This window comes from Lithobates pipiens, unplaced genomic scaffold (genome assembly GCF_037356315.1).
Source record: "Lithobates pipiens isolate NorthernLeopardFrog02 unplaced genomic scaffold, aLitPip1_a1.2 Scaffold_18, whole genome shotgun sequence".
NCBI lineage: Eukaryota > Metazoa > Chordata > Amphibia > Anura > Ranidae > Lithobates > Lithobates pipiens.
In genome coordinates this window covers 307,355,085-307,372,132 of record NW_027507758.1, presented here as the reverse complement: position 1 = coordinate 307,372,132, position 17,048 = coordinate 307,355,085, and the positions used below count along the sequence as shown (strand labels likewise).

General features: G+C 46.9%; 1 protein-coding gene across 1 annotated transcript in view; it reads right to left on the bottom strand.

The window, feature by feature from the left end:
• The window catches only part of MCHR2 (melanin concentrating hormone receptor 2), a 225,461-nt gene extending 209,664 nt beyond the window's left edge, over positions 1-15,797 (bottom strand). Inside the window, exon 1 of the mRNA XM_077490302.1 lies at positions 15,613-15,797. Coding sequence (XP_077346428.1) covers positions 15,613-15,794 — 182 coding nt within the window. The 5' untranslated portion in view covers positions 15,795-15,797. The remainder of the gene's footprint in view (positions 1-15,612) is intronic.
• Positions 15,798-17,048: the final 1,251 nt, after the last annotated feature.

Here is a 17,048-nt window from a genome sequence, read left to right as displayed (position 1 = left end):
TGACTCACATTTGACACAATTTTTTTTACATAAAGACAAAGGGAATCCCACTTGATCCTCACCTAAACACAGCCTACATTGCAGTAATACCAAAACCGGATGAAAACCCGGAAGAAGTCAGTAATTATAGACCCATCTCCCTCATCAATAGCGACTTAAAAATCCTTACCAAACTCCTTGCAAATTGTCTAGATTCCTTCATTAACCAATATGTTCATAAGGATCAAGTGGGGTTCATCCCAGGCAGACAGGGCCCTGATCAGATCAGAAGAGCCATAGACATAGTCTCCATCCTCCAGACAAACTGGCCAGGAGGTCCAAAACAATTAGGCATGCTTTTATCACTGGACCTTCAAAAGGCCTTTGATTCGGTCTCCTGGCCATACATCTTTACAATCCTTGAACGTTGGGGCTTTGGCGACAAGTTTATGGGCCTGATCCAAGCTCTTTATTCAAATCCTAAAGCCTATATTAGGCTTCAAGGCCACTACTCCAAACCAATACATATAGCCAAAGGCACCAGACAAGGCTGTCCTTTATCTCAGCTAATCTTTGCAATAGCAATTGAGACACTCACCATCTCCATTCGCCTACATACAAGGAGTTCAATGTGGTTCTCAGGTTCACAAATGTGGCCTGTTTGCAGACGACAAACACTGTTGCCTAGTCACGGATTCCTATCTTAGGGAAAAAGACACATGGTCATTTCCGTCCCTCTCCTTTTATTCACTCCTAGGGGTCGGTGGTTAAGTTCCTCCTCTTGGGCACAGCTAGCTCCCATTGGAGGTGTCCAGGGAAGAGGTACACCTCTGACCATGAACAGTAATACCAGCCCTTCACTCTAACACTACCATGTCTGTCTAAAATGAATTTACATTTTATATCTCTGACGTGTTACACTCGATTCGTCTTGTTGCGCTGCCTGTAACCTTTCTATGTTTTGACTGAATTGATATTCTGAATGTCACTTTCAAATGTATTATTCTTGTTGTGATACAAAATAAAATACTTTGAAATAAAAAAATAAAAAAAATAATAATCTTGAGCTAGGAGGACGAGGTCCATATGGAGTAGGAGGTTGAGATGGCGGTGAATGTGTCGATGTAGGTGGAAGTGGCGGTGGAGGAGGACGAGGTAGCCAACACTGGTTTTTGTTTTTATTTTATTTTTTAATCAGAGTACACCCCAAAATAGTGAGAAAGATCAAAAATACAACAATGGTTGGGTAAGGCCGGTATACATGTCTATTCGGCACAAGGCACGGACAAGTCCTTCCAGATCCATGCCTGGTTCATTTTAATGAACGTGAGCTTGTCCACATCTGGACAGGAGGCTGCGCTTGTCTGTGATAACGCCCCCCCACCGCCGTGCTAAATACATGTTCAGATAATACACTGGCTGCAGGGTAGGCCAGCACCTCCAAGGCGTAAAGGGCAAGCTCAGGCCATGTGCCCAATTTGGAGACCCAGAAGTTGAAGGGGGCAGACCTGTCTATCAGTACGTGTAGGCGTGTGCACACATACTGCGCCACCATGTTGGTGAAATGCTGCCTCCTGCTAATATGTTCCATATCAGATGGTGGTGCTGGTTCTTGTGGTGTGCTGACAAAGCTTTTCCACATTTCGGCCATGCTAACCCTGCCTTCTGAGGTGCTGGCAGTGCCCCGGCTGTGTTGGCGACCTCTTCCTCCTCCTCTGCCTTCACCATGTGCTTCCACTGTGCCCCCGCTGTCAGGTGGGAATGCCACCAGAAGCGCATCTACCAGCGTGCACTTGTACTCACGCATCTTTCGATCACGCTCCAGTGAGGGAATTAAGGATGGTACATTATCTTTGTAACGGGGATCCAGCAGCGTGGTCACCCAGTAATCAGCAGCAGTTAGAATGTGGGCAACTCGACGGTCGTTGTGGAGACACTGCAGCGTGTAATCGCTCATGTGTGCCAGGCTGCCCAGAGGCAACATAAATCTGTCCTCTGTGGGAGCTGTATCGTCTGTGTCCTCTGTATCCCCCCAGCCATGCACCAGTGATGGCCATGAGCTGGTCTGGGTGACACCCTGCTGTGAACATGGTTCCTCCTCCTCCATCTCCTCATCCTCCACCTCATCATCCTCCAGAACTGTGCCCTTGCTGGACAATTGTGTACCTGGCGTTTGTTGGTGCAGGAACCCACCCTCAGAGCCACTTGTGAATGACTGCCCTGAAAGCCTTTAAAATGATCCCTCTTCCTCCTCCTCCTCCTCCTCCTGTGCCACATCCTCTTCCATCATCGCCCAAATCATTTTTTCAAGGAGGCATAGAACTGGGATAGTAATGCTGAGAACGATGTCATCGGCACTGGCCATGTTGGTGAAGTACTCAAAACAGTGCAACAAGGCACACAGGTCTTGCATGGAGGCCCAGTTATTGGTGCTGAAGTGGTGCTGTTCTGCAGAGTGACTCACGGGTGCATGCTGCAGCTGAAACTCCACTATTGCCTGCTGCTGCTCGCACAGTCTGGCCAGCATGTGCAAGGTGGAGTTCCACCTTGTGGGCACATCACATATGAGGCGGTGAGCGGGAAGGCCGAACTTACGCTGCAGAGCTGACAGGCAAGCAGCAGCAGGGTGAGAACGCTGAAAGTGCGCACAGACGGCCTGCGCTTTCTGCAGCAGCTCTGGTATATGGGGGTAATTTTTAGGGAACCTCTGGACCACCAAGTTCAGCACATGTGCCAGGCAAGGGATGTGAGTCAAACCGGATAGACCCAGAGCTGCTACGAGATTTCGCCCATTATCGCACACCACCAGGCCAGGCTTGAGGCTCACTGCCACCAACCACTCATCGGTCTGTTGTTCCATGTCCCTCCACAAATCCTGCGTGGTGTGGGGTTTTTCCCACAAACAGGAAACTTTTAAAACTGCCTGCTGTCATTTACCCCTGGCCGTGCTGAAGTTGGTGGTGAAGGTGTTACGCTGACCAGATGAGGAGGCGGTAGAGGATGAGGAAGCGGAGTAGGAGGAGTTAACAACAGGAGGCAAACTGGAGCGCCCTGCAATCCTCGGTGGTGGAAGGACATGCGCCAAACTGCTATCCGCCTCAGGCCCAGCCACCACTGCATTTAACCAGTGTGCTGTTAGAGAGATATAACGTCCCTGACCGTGCTTACTAGTCCATGTATCCGTAGTTAGGTGGACCTTGCCACAGATGGCGTTACACAGCGCACACCTGATTTTGTCCCCCACTTGGTTGTGCAGAGAAGGGATGGCTCACCTGGAAAAGTAGTGGCGGCTGGGCACGACGTACTGTGGGACAGCCAATGTCATCAGGCTTTTAAAACTCTGCGTCTCCACCAGACGGAATGACAGCATTTCAAAGGCCAGGAATTTTGAAATGCTGTCATTCAGGGCCAGGGATCGCGGGTGGGTAGGGGGGTACTTCCTCTTCCGCTCCAGTGTTTGGGAGATAGAGAGCTGAACACTTCCATGGGACATTGTGGAGATTGTTGGTGACCCAGGTGGTAGTGTTGTTGGCAGATCCTCTGTTTGCAGGTACTCGGGTGCCACTGTCACTACAGAGGTGGATGAAGAGGCCGAGACTGCAGCAGAAGAGGAAGCAGGAGGAGCCAGAGACCTTTCTTCGTTTTTGAGGTGTCTACTCCACTGCAGCTTGTGCTTTGCATTTAGATGCCTGGTCCTGCAGGTTGTGCTCAGGTTGTGAACATTTATGCCTCGCTTCAGGCTCTGATTGCACAGCGTGCAAACCTCGTGTCTTGTCAACAGCACATTGTCTGAAGAACTGCCACGCTAGGGAACGCCTTGGACCTGGCTTTGGTGTGCTCGGTCCCTTGCTGCATTGGGCAGTAGCAGGCTTACTGTCTAGGGGAAGGATGCTCCGCTTTTGCACCCTGCTCCCTCTTCTGCTATGCTGGTGGCTCTGTACGACCACCGCCTCTTCCTCCAAACTACACAGGTCACCTGCATGACGTTGATTCCATGTGGGGTCGAGGTCCTCATCATCCTCCACATCATCTTCCACCCAGTCTTCACCCCTGCCCTCCTTGTCGGTCTGCACAAATGCAAAAGCAGCAGCAATTGGCACCTGTGTTTCGTCATCATCCGAGACGTGCTACGATGGTCCTCCCATGTACTCATCTTCAAACATAAGTGGTTGGGCATCAGTGCACTCAATCTCTTCCACTTCTGGGGCAGGGCTAGGTGAATGGCCCTGGGAAACCCTGCTAACAGAGTCATTAAAAAACAGAAGAGACTGCTGCATGATTTGGGGCTCAGACTGCTTGGCTGATTTGCAAGGGGGTAAGATGAAAGACTGATGGACATCGGCTGCAGGTAGGGATGAGCTGAACACCCCCCGGTTCGTTTCGCACCAGAACTTTCGAACGGACCCCAAATTCGAATGAACTTTAGAACCCCATTGAAGTCTATGGGACTCGAACGTTCGAAATTAAAAGTGCTAATTTGAACGGCTAATATGCAAGATACTGTCCTAAAAAGGGTTTGGCGACCTGGCTCCTGCCCCAGGGGACATGGGTCAATGCATAAAATGTTTTTAAAAATTGCCGTTTTGGCGGGAGCACTGATTTTAATGACGATTAAAGTGAAAAAAAAGTGAAATATTCCTTTAAATATGGTGCCTGGGGGGTGTCTGTAGTATGCCTGTGAAGTGCCACGTGTTTCCCGTGTTTAGAACAGTCCCTGCACAAAATGACATTAAACGGAAATAACACCATTTAAAACTGCTTGCGGTTTTAATGTTATATCTGGTTCCTGCAATATGGTTGAAAATCATTCAGAAAAATGGCATGGGTAGCCCTCCCTGCCCATTACCAGCTTATTTGGGTCTTGTACGCATATTAAGGGGAACCCTGTACCCATATTAAAAAAAGGAAATGCGTGTGGCCCCCAGGCCCTATATACTCAGAACAGCAGTATACAGGCGGTGCAAACAAGACAGGGACTGTGTAGGTTTGTTGTGTTAAGTTGAATCTGTTTGTAATTTTCAACTGGTACATTTTTAAAGTGTAGCTACAGTCAAAAAAACTATTTTTAAGCTTTTTGGAAAACATAGGGAAGGGTTATCACCCCTGTATAATTTGTTTTGTCGTCCATCTTTTTTCATCTTACTTGCTGTTGTCTCCTTCCGTTTGCAAGTAGGAGATGTTTGTAAATTGGATGTTTGAAAGTAGGGGCCTGCCCTGTATACTCTGCAGAAATGGCGGAACAAGGTGTTGGTTTTGCCACAACATTGTAAGCCCTCAAAGTGACTCTTGGTGGGCGCTGGAGCGCCCTGCTGTGAACGATTATATCAAGAATTGTAATTACATGCCATTGTTGAACAGTGGTAGAAAAATTGACCTTTGGTGGTTGTGGTGCTGGTGCCACAACACTATAAGTCCTCACCGTTACTCTGGGTGGGCACAGGAAGGGGCCCTCCTGTGAAATATTATATCAAAAATTGTAATTACATGTCCCTGTTAAACAGGGGCAGAAAAATTTGGCCTTAGGCACTGCTGCTGGTGCCACCACACTGCAACCTCTGCCATATACTCTAGTTTTATTGCAGGAATTAGCCCTGCTGCAAAGCATTGCATCAAAAATTGTAATTAAACGCCCCTGTTAAACAGGGGCATAAAAATTGGGCCTTAGGCACTGGTGCTGGTGCCACCACACTGCAACCTCTTCCATATACTCTAGTTTTATTGCAGGAATTAGCCCTGCTGCAAAGCATTGCATCAAAAATTGTAATTAAACGCCCCTGTTAAACAGGGGCAGAAAAATTGGGCCTTAGGCACTGGTGCTGGTGCCACCACACTGCAACCTCTGCCATATACTCTTGTTTTATTGCAGGAATTAGCCCTGCTGCAAAGCATTGCATCAAAAATTGTAATTAAACGCCCCTGTTAAACAGGGGTATACAAATTGGGCCTTAGGCACTGGTGCTGGTGCCACCACACTGCAACCTCTTCCATATACTCTAGTTTTATTGCAGGAATTAGCCCTGCTGCAAAGCATTGCATCAAAAATTGTACTTAAACGCCCCTGTTAAACACGGGCAGAAAAATTGGGCCTTAGGCACTGGTGCTGGTGCCACCACACTGCAACCTCTCCCATATACTCTTGTTTGATTGCAGGAATTAGCCCTGCTGCAAAGCATTGCATCAAAAATTGTACTTAAACGCCCCTGTTAAACAGGGGCAGAAAAATTGGGCTGATGGCATCAACCAGAACCAGAAATGTTCTTCCAACATATCAGCGGAGGAGGAAGAGGATAGACAATCAACATAACAGGACAGTCACTCAGCATCAGCATAGGCAGTCTTGAAGGGATGTGATATTTCAAAAAAAATTATTCTGTTACATCAGCTTCAGGTGCTTGGTAGCTGTGGGTGATCCAAGACTGATTCATCTTGATGAAGGTCAGTCGATCAACTGATTCGGTGGACAGGCGCACCCTGTGATCGGTAACAAAGCCACCAGCAGCACTGAAGGTGCGTTCCGAAAGAACGCTGGATGCAGGACAGGCCAGTAGCTCAATTGCATACTGTGCAAGCTCTGGCCAGTGATCCATCCTCAAGACCCAGTAAGTGGGAAAGGTGTCCAAGTCTGACCTTGCCCCTAGGTATTCCTGCACCATGTAAATCAGACGCTGGCGATGGGTGCTGGAACCGATCACACCTTGGGGCTGCGGACTAAAAAATTGTCTGAAAGCATCAGTCAGACGGCCACCTTCTCCACCGCTCCTTCTGACCGAAGACTCAGCAACACGTTGTCCAGGACCAGGAGTTTGTAACCTCCCAGTCTCTGGGAACGCGTTGCACAGACCTTTCTGCAAGATCTCCCGGAGATGTCTCATCCTCTGCTCCCTCTGCGATGGCAAGATAAGGTCGGCAACCTTACCCTTGTACCGTGGATCAAGGAGAGTGGCCAGCCAGTAATGGTCCCTCTCCTTGATCTGAAGAATACGAGGATCCTTCCGCAGGCTTTGCAGGATCAGGGAGGCCATGCAGCGTAGGTTAGCTGAGGCATTCGGTCCGGAGTCCTCTGGGTCACTAAGGACAACATGATTCGCAGCTACCTCCTCCCAGCCACGTACAAGTCCACGTGTTTCTTGGGACTGTAAATCATCCCTACAAGACTGCTGCTTCTGTTGCTGATGCTGAGTGCCAGCCTCCACCTCCATGCTGACACAATTATCCTCCTCCTCCTCTTCCTCCTCCTCATCCTCTTCCTGTGTGATGGGTGGCACAGCAGGAACACTGTCTGGATAAAAGGGGCCTTGAGAGGCAAGGAAGTCCTCCTCTTCCTGCCTCTGTTCTGCCTCAAGTGCCCTGTCCATTATTCCACGCAGCGTATGCTCCAAGAGGTGGACAAGAGGTACAGTGTCACTGATGCATGCACTGTCACTGCTCACCATCCTTGTGGCCTCCTCAAACGGTGACAGGACAGTGCATGCATCCCTGATCATGCCCCACTGGCGTGGTGAGAAAAAACCGAGCTCCCCTGACCCTGTCCTGGTGCCGTAGTCGCACAGGTTCTCATTGATGGCCCTCTGCTGCGTGTGCAGCCGCTGCAGCATGGCCAACGTTGAGTTCCACCTGGTGGGCATGTCACATATAAGGCGGTTCTTGGGCAGGTTCAACTCCTTTTGGAGCTCAGCCAGCCGAGCACAGGCATTAAATGATCGGCAGAAATGCACACAGACTTTCCTGGCCTGCTTCAGGACATCCTGTAAGCCGGGGTACCTGCCCAAGAACCGCTGCACCACCAGGTTAAGGACGTGAGCTACATAGGGCACATGGGTCAGTTGTCCCTGTCAGAGGGCGGAGAGGAGGTTGGTGCCATTGTCACAAACCACCATTTCTGGCTTAAGCTGGCGTGGCGTCAACCACCTCTCGGCCTGCCCCTGCTGAGCTGACAAAACATCCGCCCCAGTGTGGCTCCTGTCCCCCAAACAAACCAGCGCAAGCACGGCATGGCATCGTTTTGCCTGCGTACTTGCATAGCCCCTGGAACGCCTACGAAGCACCGCTGGTTCTGAGGACAGAGCACTGGAAGAGGCCATGGAGGAAGAAGAAGAGGAGGGGGTGGAGGAGAGAGGTGTGTCACAACCAATAGTAGCATTTTGGAGGCGTGGTGGCGGAACAACCTCCAACACTACTGCACCTTGTCCTGCATCCTTCCCAGCTGCCAGAAGAGTGACCCAATGGGCCGTGAAAGACAGGTAACGTCCCTGTCCATGCCTGCTGGACCATGAGTCAGCGGTAATATGCACCTTACCGCTGACCGCCCTGTCCAGCGAGGCAAGGACATTGCCTTCCACATGCCGGTAGAGAGCCGGAATCGCCTTGGGTGAGAAAAAGTGGCGTTTGGGGACCTGCCACTGAGGAACCGCACATTGTACAAACTCACGGAAGGGGGCCGAGTCTACCAACTGAAAAGGCAGCAGTTGAAGTGCTAGCAATTTAGCCAAGCTAGCATTCAACCGCTGGGCATGTGGATGGCTGGGAGTGAATTTCTTTCGCCGGTCCAGCAGCTGGGGCAGGGACATTTGCCTGCTATAATCGGACGTGGGTGTACCGCTAGCAGAGTTCCCGGAAGCACTTGGCTGTGACACACCTAATTCTACACCTTCATTCCTCTCAGAGCAGGTTTCAGAGAGGACTGAAGGTCTAGTGGGGTTGGAGATCCCAGCTGATGAGGAGCAAGGAGAGGTCCGCTTTGTTCTTTGGTGTGGGTCTTTGAGGTACGCTTGCCAACGAGCTGCATGGCAGGTCAACATATGTCTGGTCAAGCATGTGCTGCCCAAGCGGCTGATGTTTTGGCCACGCGAGATGCGCTTGAGACATATGTTGCAAATAGCAGCGGTGCGATCTGATGCACTCGTCTCAAAAAAGGCCCACACCAAAGAACTTTTAGAATAACGCGCAGAGGCAGCGCCCTGCACAGGCGGAGCTCTGCGGTGTGATTCAGTCGGTGTGCTGCCCCTAAGCTGGCCCCCGGAGGGCATCCTGCCTCGTTGGACATGTGCCTCCTCCTCCTCCTCCTCCTCCTCCTCCTCTCTCCTTCCAGGCACCCATGTGGAGTCAGTGCCCTCATCATCCCCTCCCTCTTCATCGCTGTAGCAAACCTGGCAGTATGCTGCAGCTTGTGGAACATGACTGCCAGATTGCTATCCTTCTTAAGCATCCCCTCTCTCTGCGCTCACGCTACTGCCTTCCTCTAGCTGAGTGTCATCATCAGAGCCCACAAAACACTGGGCATCCTCCTGGAGCATGTACCCAACACTGTGCTCAAAGAGTTCAGGAGACTCCTCAGGAGGACGTGGTGGGTCTAGGGAAGGAGTCACTGATGATGACATTGAGAGGAGGGAAGACGATGCGTTGGCAGCTGCTTTGCTAGTACCCTGAGACTGGGTGAGAGAGGATGAGGAGGATGAAGAGGGCTTGGTCATCCACTCTACCAAGTCGTTGGCATGTTGCGGTTCAACATGTCCAGCTGCCGAAAAGAAGGACAAGCGTGTCCCATGGCCACGTGCTGATGACAATGCACCGCGTCCACGACCAGCACTGTTGTCTCTAGACACAGAGCCTGCTTGCCCTCTTTTATCGGTTAGCGCCTGTCTGCCTCTCCTTGCTGGCCTTCCAGACATGGTAATGGCCTGAAGGGAGTTGGGTAAAACAGCAGTGTAATGGAGTCACACAACACGCACTAAGCCCTGCAGATGGCTCTATTAGAGAACAGCAATAAATGGTAGATACAGGTGTATATTGTGCTGGAGGCACAAAAAACCCACTAACTCCTGCAGATGCCTTTTTTATAGAACACCAGAGATAAAGGGGTATATACAGATGTATACTGTGCTGTGCTGGAGGCACACACAACTTCCAATAACTCCTGCAGATGGCAAGTGGGCTCAAATAGATAAGAGCTATGTAGGTGGATATAGCGGTGTGTACTGGGTACAGAGCACGCAGACAGCACGCACAAGCTCCTAACACTACTGACTGCAAGCTCTATTATAAAAGATAGATCACTAGCTATATAGGTGAGGTGAATATAGCGGTGTATACTGCGGTCAGGGCACACAGACAACAACCACTACACAACAGCAAGATCGAAAATCGGCCGAAAACGATCGGTGTGTACTGTGTTGAAGGTACACAGAACACCCACTAACTGCTTCAGATGCCAACACACTACACTAGGCCGCCGCGCTGGCGGCCTTATATAGTGTGGGGCGTGTACTACACAGCCTGAGCTATGATTGGCCACAGGCATCCTGCCTGTGGCCAATCATGGCTCTCCTCGCTGCTGGCGCTGTGATTGGCCAAGCATGCGGGGTCACAGTGCATGCTTGGCCAATCATGAGCCAGCAATGCACTGCGATGACGCAGTGCATTGTGGGCCATGAGCGCCACACGAATTTGGCACGAACGGCCCATAACGTTCGGAATTCGCCGATGTTCGAGTCGAACGTATGTTCGACTCGAACACGAAGCTCATCCCTAGCTGCAGGTGCCAACTTTGATCTTTCAACAGTAGACTGGGTGGGAGACAATGTGAAGGAACTGGAGGCACTGTCAGCAACCCAATCTACTATCGCCTGTACTTGTCCTGGCCTCAACATTCATAGAGCCGCATTAGGCACGACCAAATAACGCTGCAGGCTCTGTCACCTACTCACACCTGAGGAAGGTGTTTCACTTGTGCGTGTAGCTGGCACAGTTCGACCACGTCTTCTCCCTGCAACAGGAGCTCCACCAGCAGCACCACGACTGGGGCCACTTCCCTTATTTGATGTTCTCCTCATATTTCTCAAATTTAGGATCTTGCCCTAAATGGGTGTTATTTGAATAGCAGAATAGAGCAACAGTATCTAAACGGTGTATCTCACACGTACAGATATGCAGAAAACGCACCAAAAAAATAATTTTGCCCTAAATTATTTTTTTTGGAATAGCAGAATAGAAGAACAGTATCTAAAGTATGTATATCCCACGTACAGATGCGCAGAAAACACTGCAAAAAATTTTTTTTTGCCCTAAATGGGTGTTTTTAGAATAGCAGAATAGAGCAACAGTCGCTAAACGGTGTATCTCACACATATAGATATGCAGAAAATGCACCAAAAAAAAAAAATTGCCCTAAATATTTTTTTTTGGAATAGCAGAATAGAAGAACAGTATCTAAAGTGTGCATCTCACACGTACAAATATGCAGGAAACACTGCAAAATATATTTTTTTGCCCTAAATGGGTGTTTTTTATAATAGCAGAATAGAGCAACAGTATCTAAATGGTGTATCTCACATGTACAGATTTGCAGAAAATGCTATTCAAAATGTGTATCTCACACGTACAGATATGCAGGAAACACTGTAAAATATTTTTTTTGCCCTAAATGTTTTTTTTTAGAATAGCAGAATAGAGCAACAATATCTAAAGCAGAGGTTCCCAAACTTTTGAAGAGCGAGGGCCGCTTAAGCGACTTAGTAACGAGTCACGGGCCACAATGAGCAGATGACAGTTCTGTGTCCACTCTGCATATGCAAAGCGGACACAGACACAGCCCACTCTACTCTATGGGCCCTTTCATCTGATCAAATGGAAGAGGACGGTTCCACTTTCCGTTTTTTTAGCAGATCGGATTGGAAGGAGGCAGGTGTAAACGGACACAAGTCTGTTGTCATCTGCCGCTCCATAGAAGTGAATGGAGGGTCTGATTGGGTCAGACAAATCATGTTAAAGGGGCCTAAGGCTGCTTTTACACTGATGGTCTGTGGTCGACCCGCACCTGTGGCTTTCCTGCAGGTTAGCTGTACTTTGCCATAGAATTCTAGCATATCCTGCAAGTGTGGTGCACTTTCTGAAAGTTACACCTGCGGATCAGTTTAAAAGCAGCCCAGTAACCACTGCAGAACAGATATGTCCATATATGCGCTGTGATTTTAGTAATAAACTTGCTGTCCCAGGTAGAATGTATTTGGTATCACTCCACCTATGACAGGAGCCAGTGCTATACAGGAAGCATTGGCTTATGTGGCACTGCTCTGCAGCTGCTTGCTTCCTCTACCGCTGGCTTCATTCACAAAATTGATGCTCTGGCATGGTGGGTAGACAACCTGCAATCCCAGAGCAGGAGGTCGCGGGCCACATCAGAGGCCTCTGTGGGCAATATGTGGCCTCCGGGTCATTGGTTGGGCACCCCTGATCTAAGGGGTGTATCTCACAGTAACATATGCAGTGCTGGTGCACTGAGCTTGCATAAAATGCCTGCCAACGCCAACCTAACTAACAGACAGATAAAAGTTCTATTTTCTCTGGTACTGGGCTCAGGGCAGTGTAAAAAGATTGTGCACTGCACCCACACAACAAGATCAAGGTAGATCGCTGAGTAATTCAATTTCTGAAACAGGACTCCTATCTAATTCTCTCCCTCAAAGCAGCAGCAGCAACCTTTCCCTACATTATCTAAAGCAGAGTGACGTGCTGTGCTATGTGCCTCTAGCTTATATAGAGGCTGGGTCACATGCTGCACTGGCCAATCACAGCCATGCCATTAGTAGGCATGGCTGTGATGGCTTCTAAGGGCACACAAGTTAAATGAATGTTAATTGACTGCACTGCAGCTGTTAAAAAAGCACCATTACATTACCGAACACCGAACCCAAACCCGAACATACAGTAAATTGTTCGGGTTCGGGTCCGGGATCCAAAAACCCAAAAGTCCGGGACAAACCCGAACTTTACAGTTTGGGTTCGCTCAACCCTAGACAACAACTCTGGAGCATTTACAAAAGCAAGGCAACATTAACAATTCTCATATTTTTATTCTGCAATGCGTACATCTAATAGACTTTTCACAAGAAATTAGTTGGGGCTACATACCTTTCCACACACGGCTGTGGTTAGTGAGAATATTTTTACTCTGTTACTTATATCAGCAATACTTTACATGTTCCAGGAATACATCGGCCTCTTGTGGCTGCACACATTTACAGGATTTACCTAGCTTGTCACTACAGTTGCCAATCCACATGGCTTCATCCTTCTGGTTGTGACTAATCAGCATGCTGCTTCTCTCCTGGTTGGCCAAATTAAACTCAGTGTAGCTCTCAGCTTACTGTCCAAGCAATACTTCTTGTAGCTAGCTGCTATGTCCTGTTTCTCAGTAGTGAATTCTGCTAGTATCCCTCTCCTGAAATCCCTACTTTTTGACTATCTTGTGCCAACCTTTCTTTGTCCGCTGTCTGCCAAGACCTTAAACTTGTTCCTGGTTATTGATGACTGCTGCCTGCCCTGACCTTTGGTGAATATCCTTGTTATCCGCATTTGCTGTATAGGCCTTGTTATTGATGGCTTCAGTGTGATTCATAGCCCTCCCATTTGCTACAGTTTGAAGCCATTTGGTAAGTTCTTGAACTGTATAACGTGAAGTTCCCCATGCCTAGAGCACAGTGAACACAGGGGCTGTGACCAGTAAATACCAGCTAGCCTCTAGACTCTACATTTTGGAGGATTTTGCACCACCTGCTCTTCTTTGGGACTGTCCTTAAAGTGGTGTTCCCATTTAAAAAATAAATAAATAAATAATAATAAAAAAAAAAAATATATATATATATATATATATATATATATATATATATATATATATATATATATACATACTGCAGCTGCTGACTTTTAATAATCAGACACTTACCTGTCCCAGGGTACAGCGATGCGGGTGATCGACTCCCCCTTCGCACGACTGACGCCGCGTGCCACAATTGGCCGCACAATCATCTGGGACCTGTCAGGTGTCCCAGATGATTGACAAGAGGGAGGGGGCAAAGCTGAGCCCTTCCTGCACCGAGGGGAAGTAACGTCAAGAGCCCAGGCACTGAAGGAGGCAGACTAGCCTGGACCCCTAGCGACAGCCATTTAGAAGTGAGTAAAAAAAATAATAATTTTTTTTACATTTTTTTTAGGCACACCCATGAATTTTTTTTTTTTTTTTTTTGGGTGGAACACCACTTTAAGTACCATGGTGAAGTTCAGATCTTGCAAAGAATAGTTCCAGTTTCTATATACTTTCAGTGTGCTCTGATCTCCTGGGAACCGGCTTAAACCACTCAAATACATCTATGTAAGGTATCCAGCACAGCATAGCAAAAGGTTACATGCTTGTGAAGATGCTATTCAGATAGTCACCAGCAAACCTGCTATCTTGACCAGACATTTATAAACTGAATTCATCATAAAAACTTAAGGGATTATTATAGTTCTGGAAACATGAAACCATCTCTCCCTTGCCTTGTTTAAAAAATAGGAAATAAGATATTATGTTTCAGTGATCAGCATGTAACCTTTTGCTACGCCCTAAGATCTATGTGTGTGCAAAGAATGGGCATCAGACCAGTGCACAAGATCAGGGAGGTGCATGCATCTGCATGTGTGTGCTGAGGCACGAGCATTTTAATGTGTATTGTAGCACTAATTTTGTTGCCCAGTGGGCTCAAGATAATTGCTTGAGTTGGTCATCAGCTCCAGTAGCCTATGACCAGACCCCCCTTGCTGATTCTTCTATGTTTGACCCAGTTTGCCTTGTGACTTTGTTTGATCCTGCTCCTGCTGTACCTGAACGTTGGCTTGCAATCTGACTTTGCCCCTTGCTCTTTGTCTTGGTTCCAATTCCTGCCTGTGTGATACTATCACTTGCTTGGTTTCTGTTTCTGCTCTTGTCTCTTGAATCTGCCAATTTCTGCTGGTCCTGCCACAGTTCTGTCTGCGCAAGTTCCTGTGGTGACATTCTTTACACGTTCCTGCTCAACATCTTCTGCTATGCTATATGATCTACAAGTTTCTATGATTTCATCCTGAACAAGTTCCTGCTCAACATCATCTACTATGCTGTATGATCCAGAACTTCTTCTGGCTAGGGCTCATCACAGGCCATGTCACTCTCTTTCCTGTCATACCCTGCCATTAAACTTAGAGGGAAAACATGACAGGAGGTGTTAACAGAAGCCCTCTCGTCAGCTCAGCCTTCATCAGGTTATGACAATAGGGCAATTTCTGGATAAATGTGATGTCACACAAAGATGCCCTTTTTTTAAACAGTTTTTATACAACACATATATATTCAATGGCTCCCCCTACGTTTATGGCCAGTAGAATCCTGCCTCTCCCTGCTGCTCATATGATGGTGAGGAAGACACTGGGCAAAATAGCAATCCCAGTACTTTTTTAAGTTGTTTTTGTGTAATGATGATGCATTACCCTCTGTTTAACCCCTTTATAAGGTGAAACAGTAGACAGGTAGGCAGACAGCACAGAGATGCTAAGAAGTGAAGAGTTTTAAAACAGCATGAACAAGATGGCATTGGCTCAATTGTTCCAGGTCAATCTGTGTCCTCATAATTTGGACATCTGATTTCCAATGCGCAACCAGATTTTGGGGTTAGTAAATAATTTGTTTATAATTAGTCTGGTTCAGGGAAAAACAATTCTACTCAGACGTCTCTGTCTAAAAAACATAATATATATCATGGAAATCTAAAACCAAAAGAGTTCTGCAAATGCTAAACATGGAACTCAATAATTATATTATATATATATATATATATATTATACCTTATAATAGTGACCAACACTAAGATATTTCCAACTAATCCAGTGGAACAGATAATTCCAATAAAAGATGGAAGAATAACTCTTTCTGCTGTATTAATGAGATGGTATTCATTCCTCATATTCCATGATTTATTGAGTAGGTCATTGGTATTATTCCAGGACGTTATTTGAATTTCATTCATTGTTATGCTCTTCTTTTTTGTTAATCTGCAAAAAGAAAAAACATATTTAGTTCACCCTTGGTTAACTTTTATTTAATGCACTTTACTTGTCACCAAGATACTGGAACACCCCAAATGAAAAGTTATAATCATAGCAATTTAAAACCTAAAATAAGACCTACAACAAGAAAAATAATAGCCTACTAAATGAAAAAAAAAATAACTTTCTGAAATACACATCTTCAATCCTGAAGCAGTCCCCTGCAGTACTTTATTTGCAACAATATATACTCAGTCTTCTGGATTTACTGGTGGCCAGCATCATCCAATCTACTTCCTATGAGTTCAGCCTCTCATGGACTCACCCAGCCTGTGATTGGACAATGAAGGAGAAGCAGCATTCTGATTAACTCATCTCTCTTTACTCTGTTTCTCTTCATAAAAGTACAAAAATAGGGGGGGGGGGGGGGGGGAAATGTATATCTCCATATACTGGGACTTTAAATGAAACGCACAAGGAAGGGGGGAGTGGGGCAGTGCATCTCCATCCCTATTCTAAATTCAAAAGACAAAACGAGAATGGGACTTTAAATAAGGCAGGCTCAAAAACAATGTAAGAGTAGAAATGTTATTATTAATTATACATGAATGTCAGGGAACGTTTCTATGTGACCAATAAGTGTTCAATACATGTACAGACATGACATCCGAGTGAACATGATATAGAACTTGATAATCATAAGCCCTTGTACACACGGTTGAACATTCCGACTGAAAATGTCCGATCGGACCATGTTGTCGAATAATCTGACTGTGTGTGGGCTCCATCGGACTGTTTCTGTCAGAATATCTGACAAAGTTTTAGAGCTGGGCTATAAATCTTTCCGACAACATGATCCGATCGGACTTTGTCCGATTGTGTGCAGAGAATTCCGATCAGACAAAGTGCCACGCATGCTCAGATCAAATTCCTAGACCAAAGCTATTGGCTACTAGCCTGAACGTTGTCCCGTCGTAACGAAATAACGTCATTACGTTATGTACGATCGGATTTTCCGACAACTTTGTCCGACCGTGTGTATACAACACAAGTTTCAGATAAAATCCGTCAGACAAAATCCGATGGATTTGTTGTCGGAATGTCCGACCGTGTGTACAAGGGCTTACAGGGAAAAAGATTTATACAAATTTCCAAAGAAATAGTACCGTAATAATATACAATAGAATCATAAAAATGTAAAAAATTATGGAAATGTGAGGGATTGCATCCTCAAT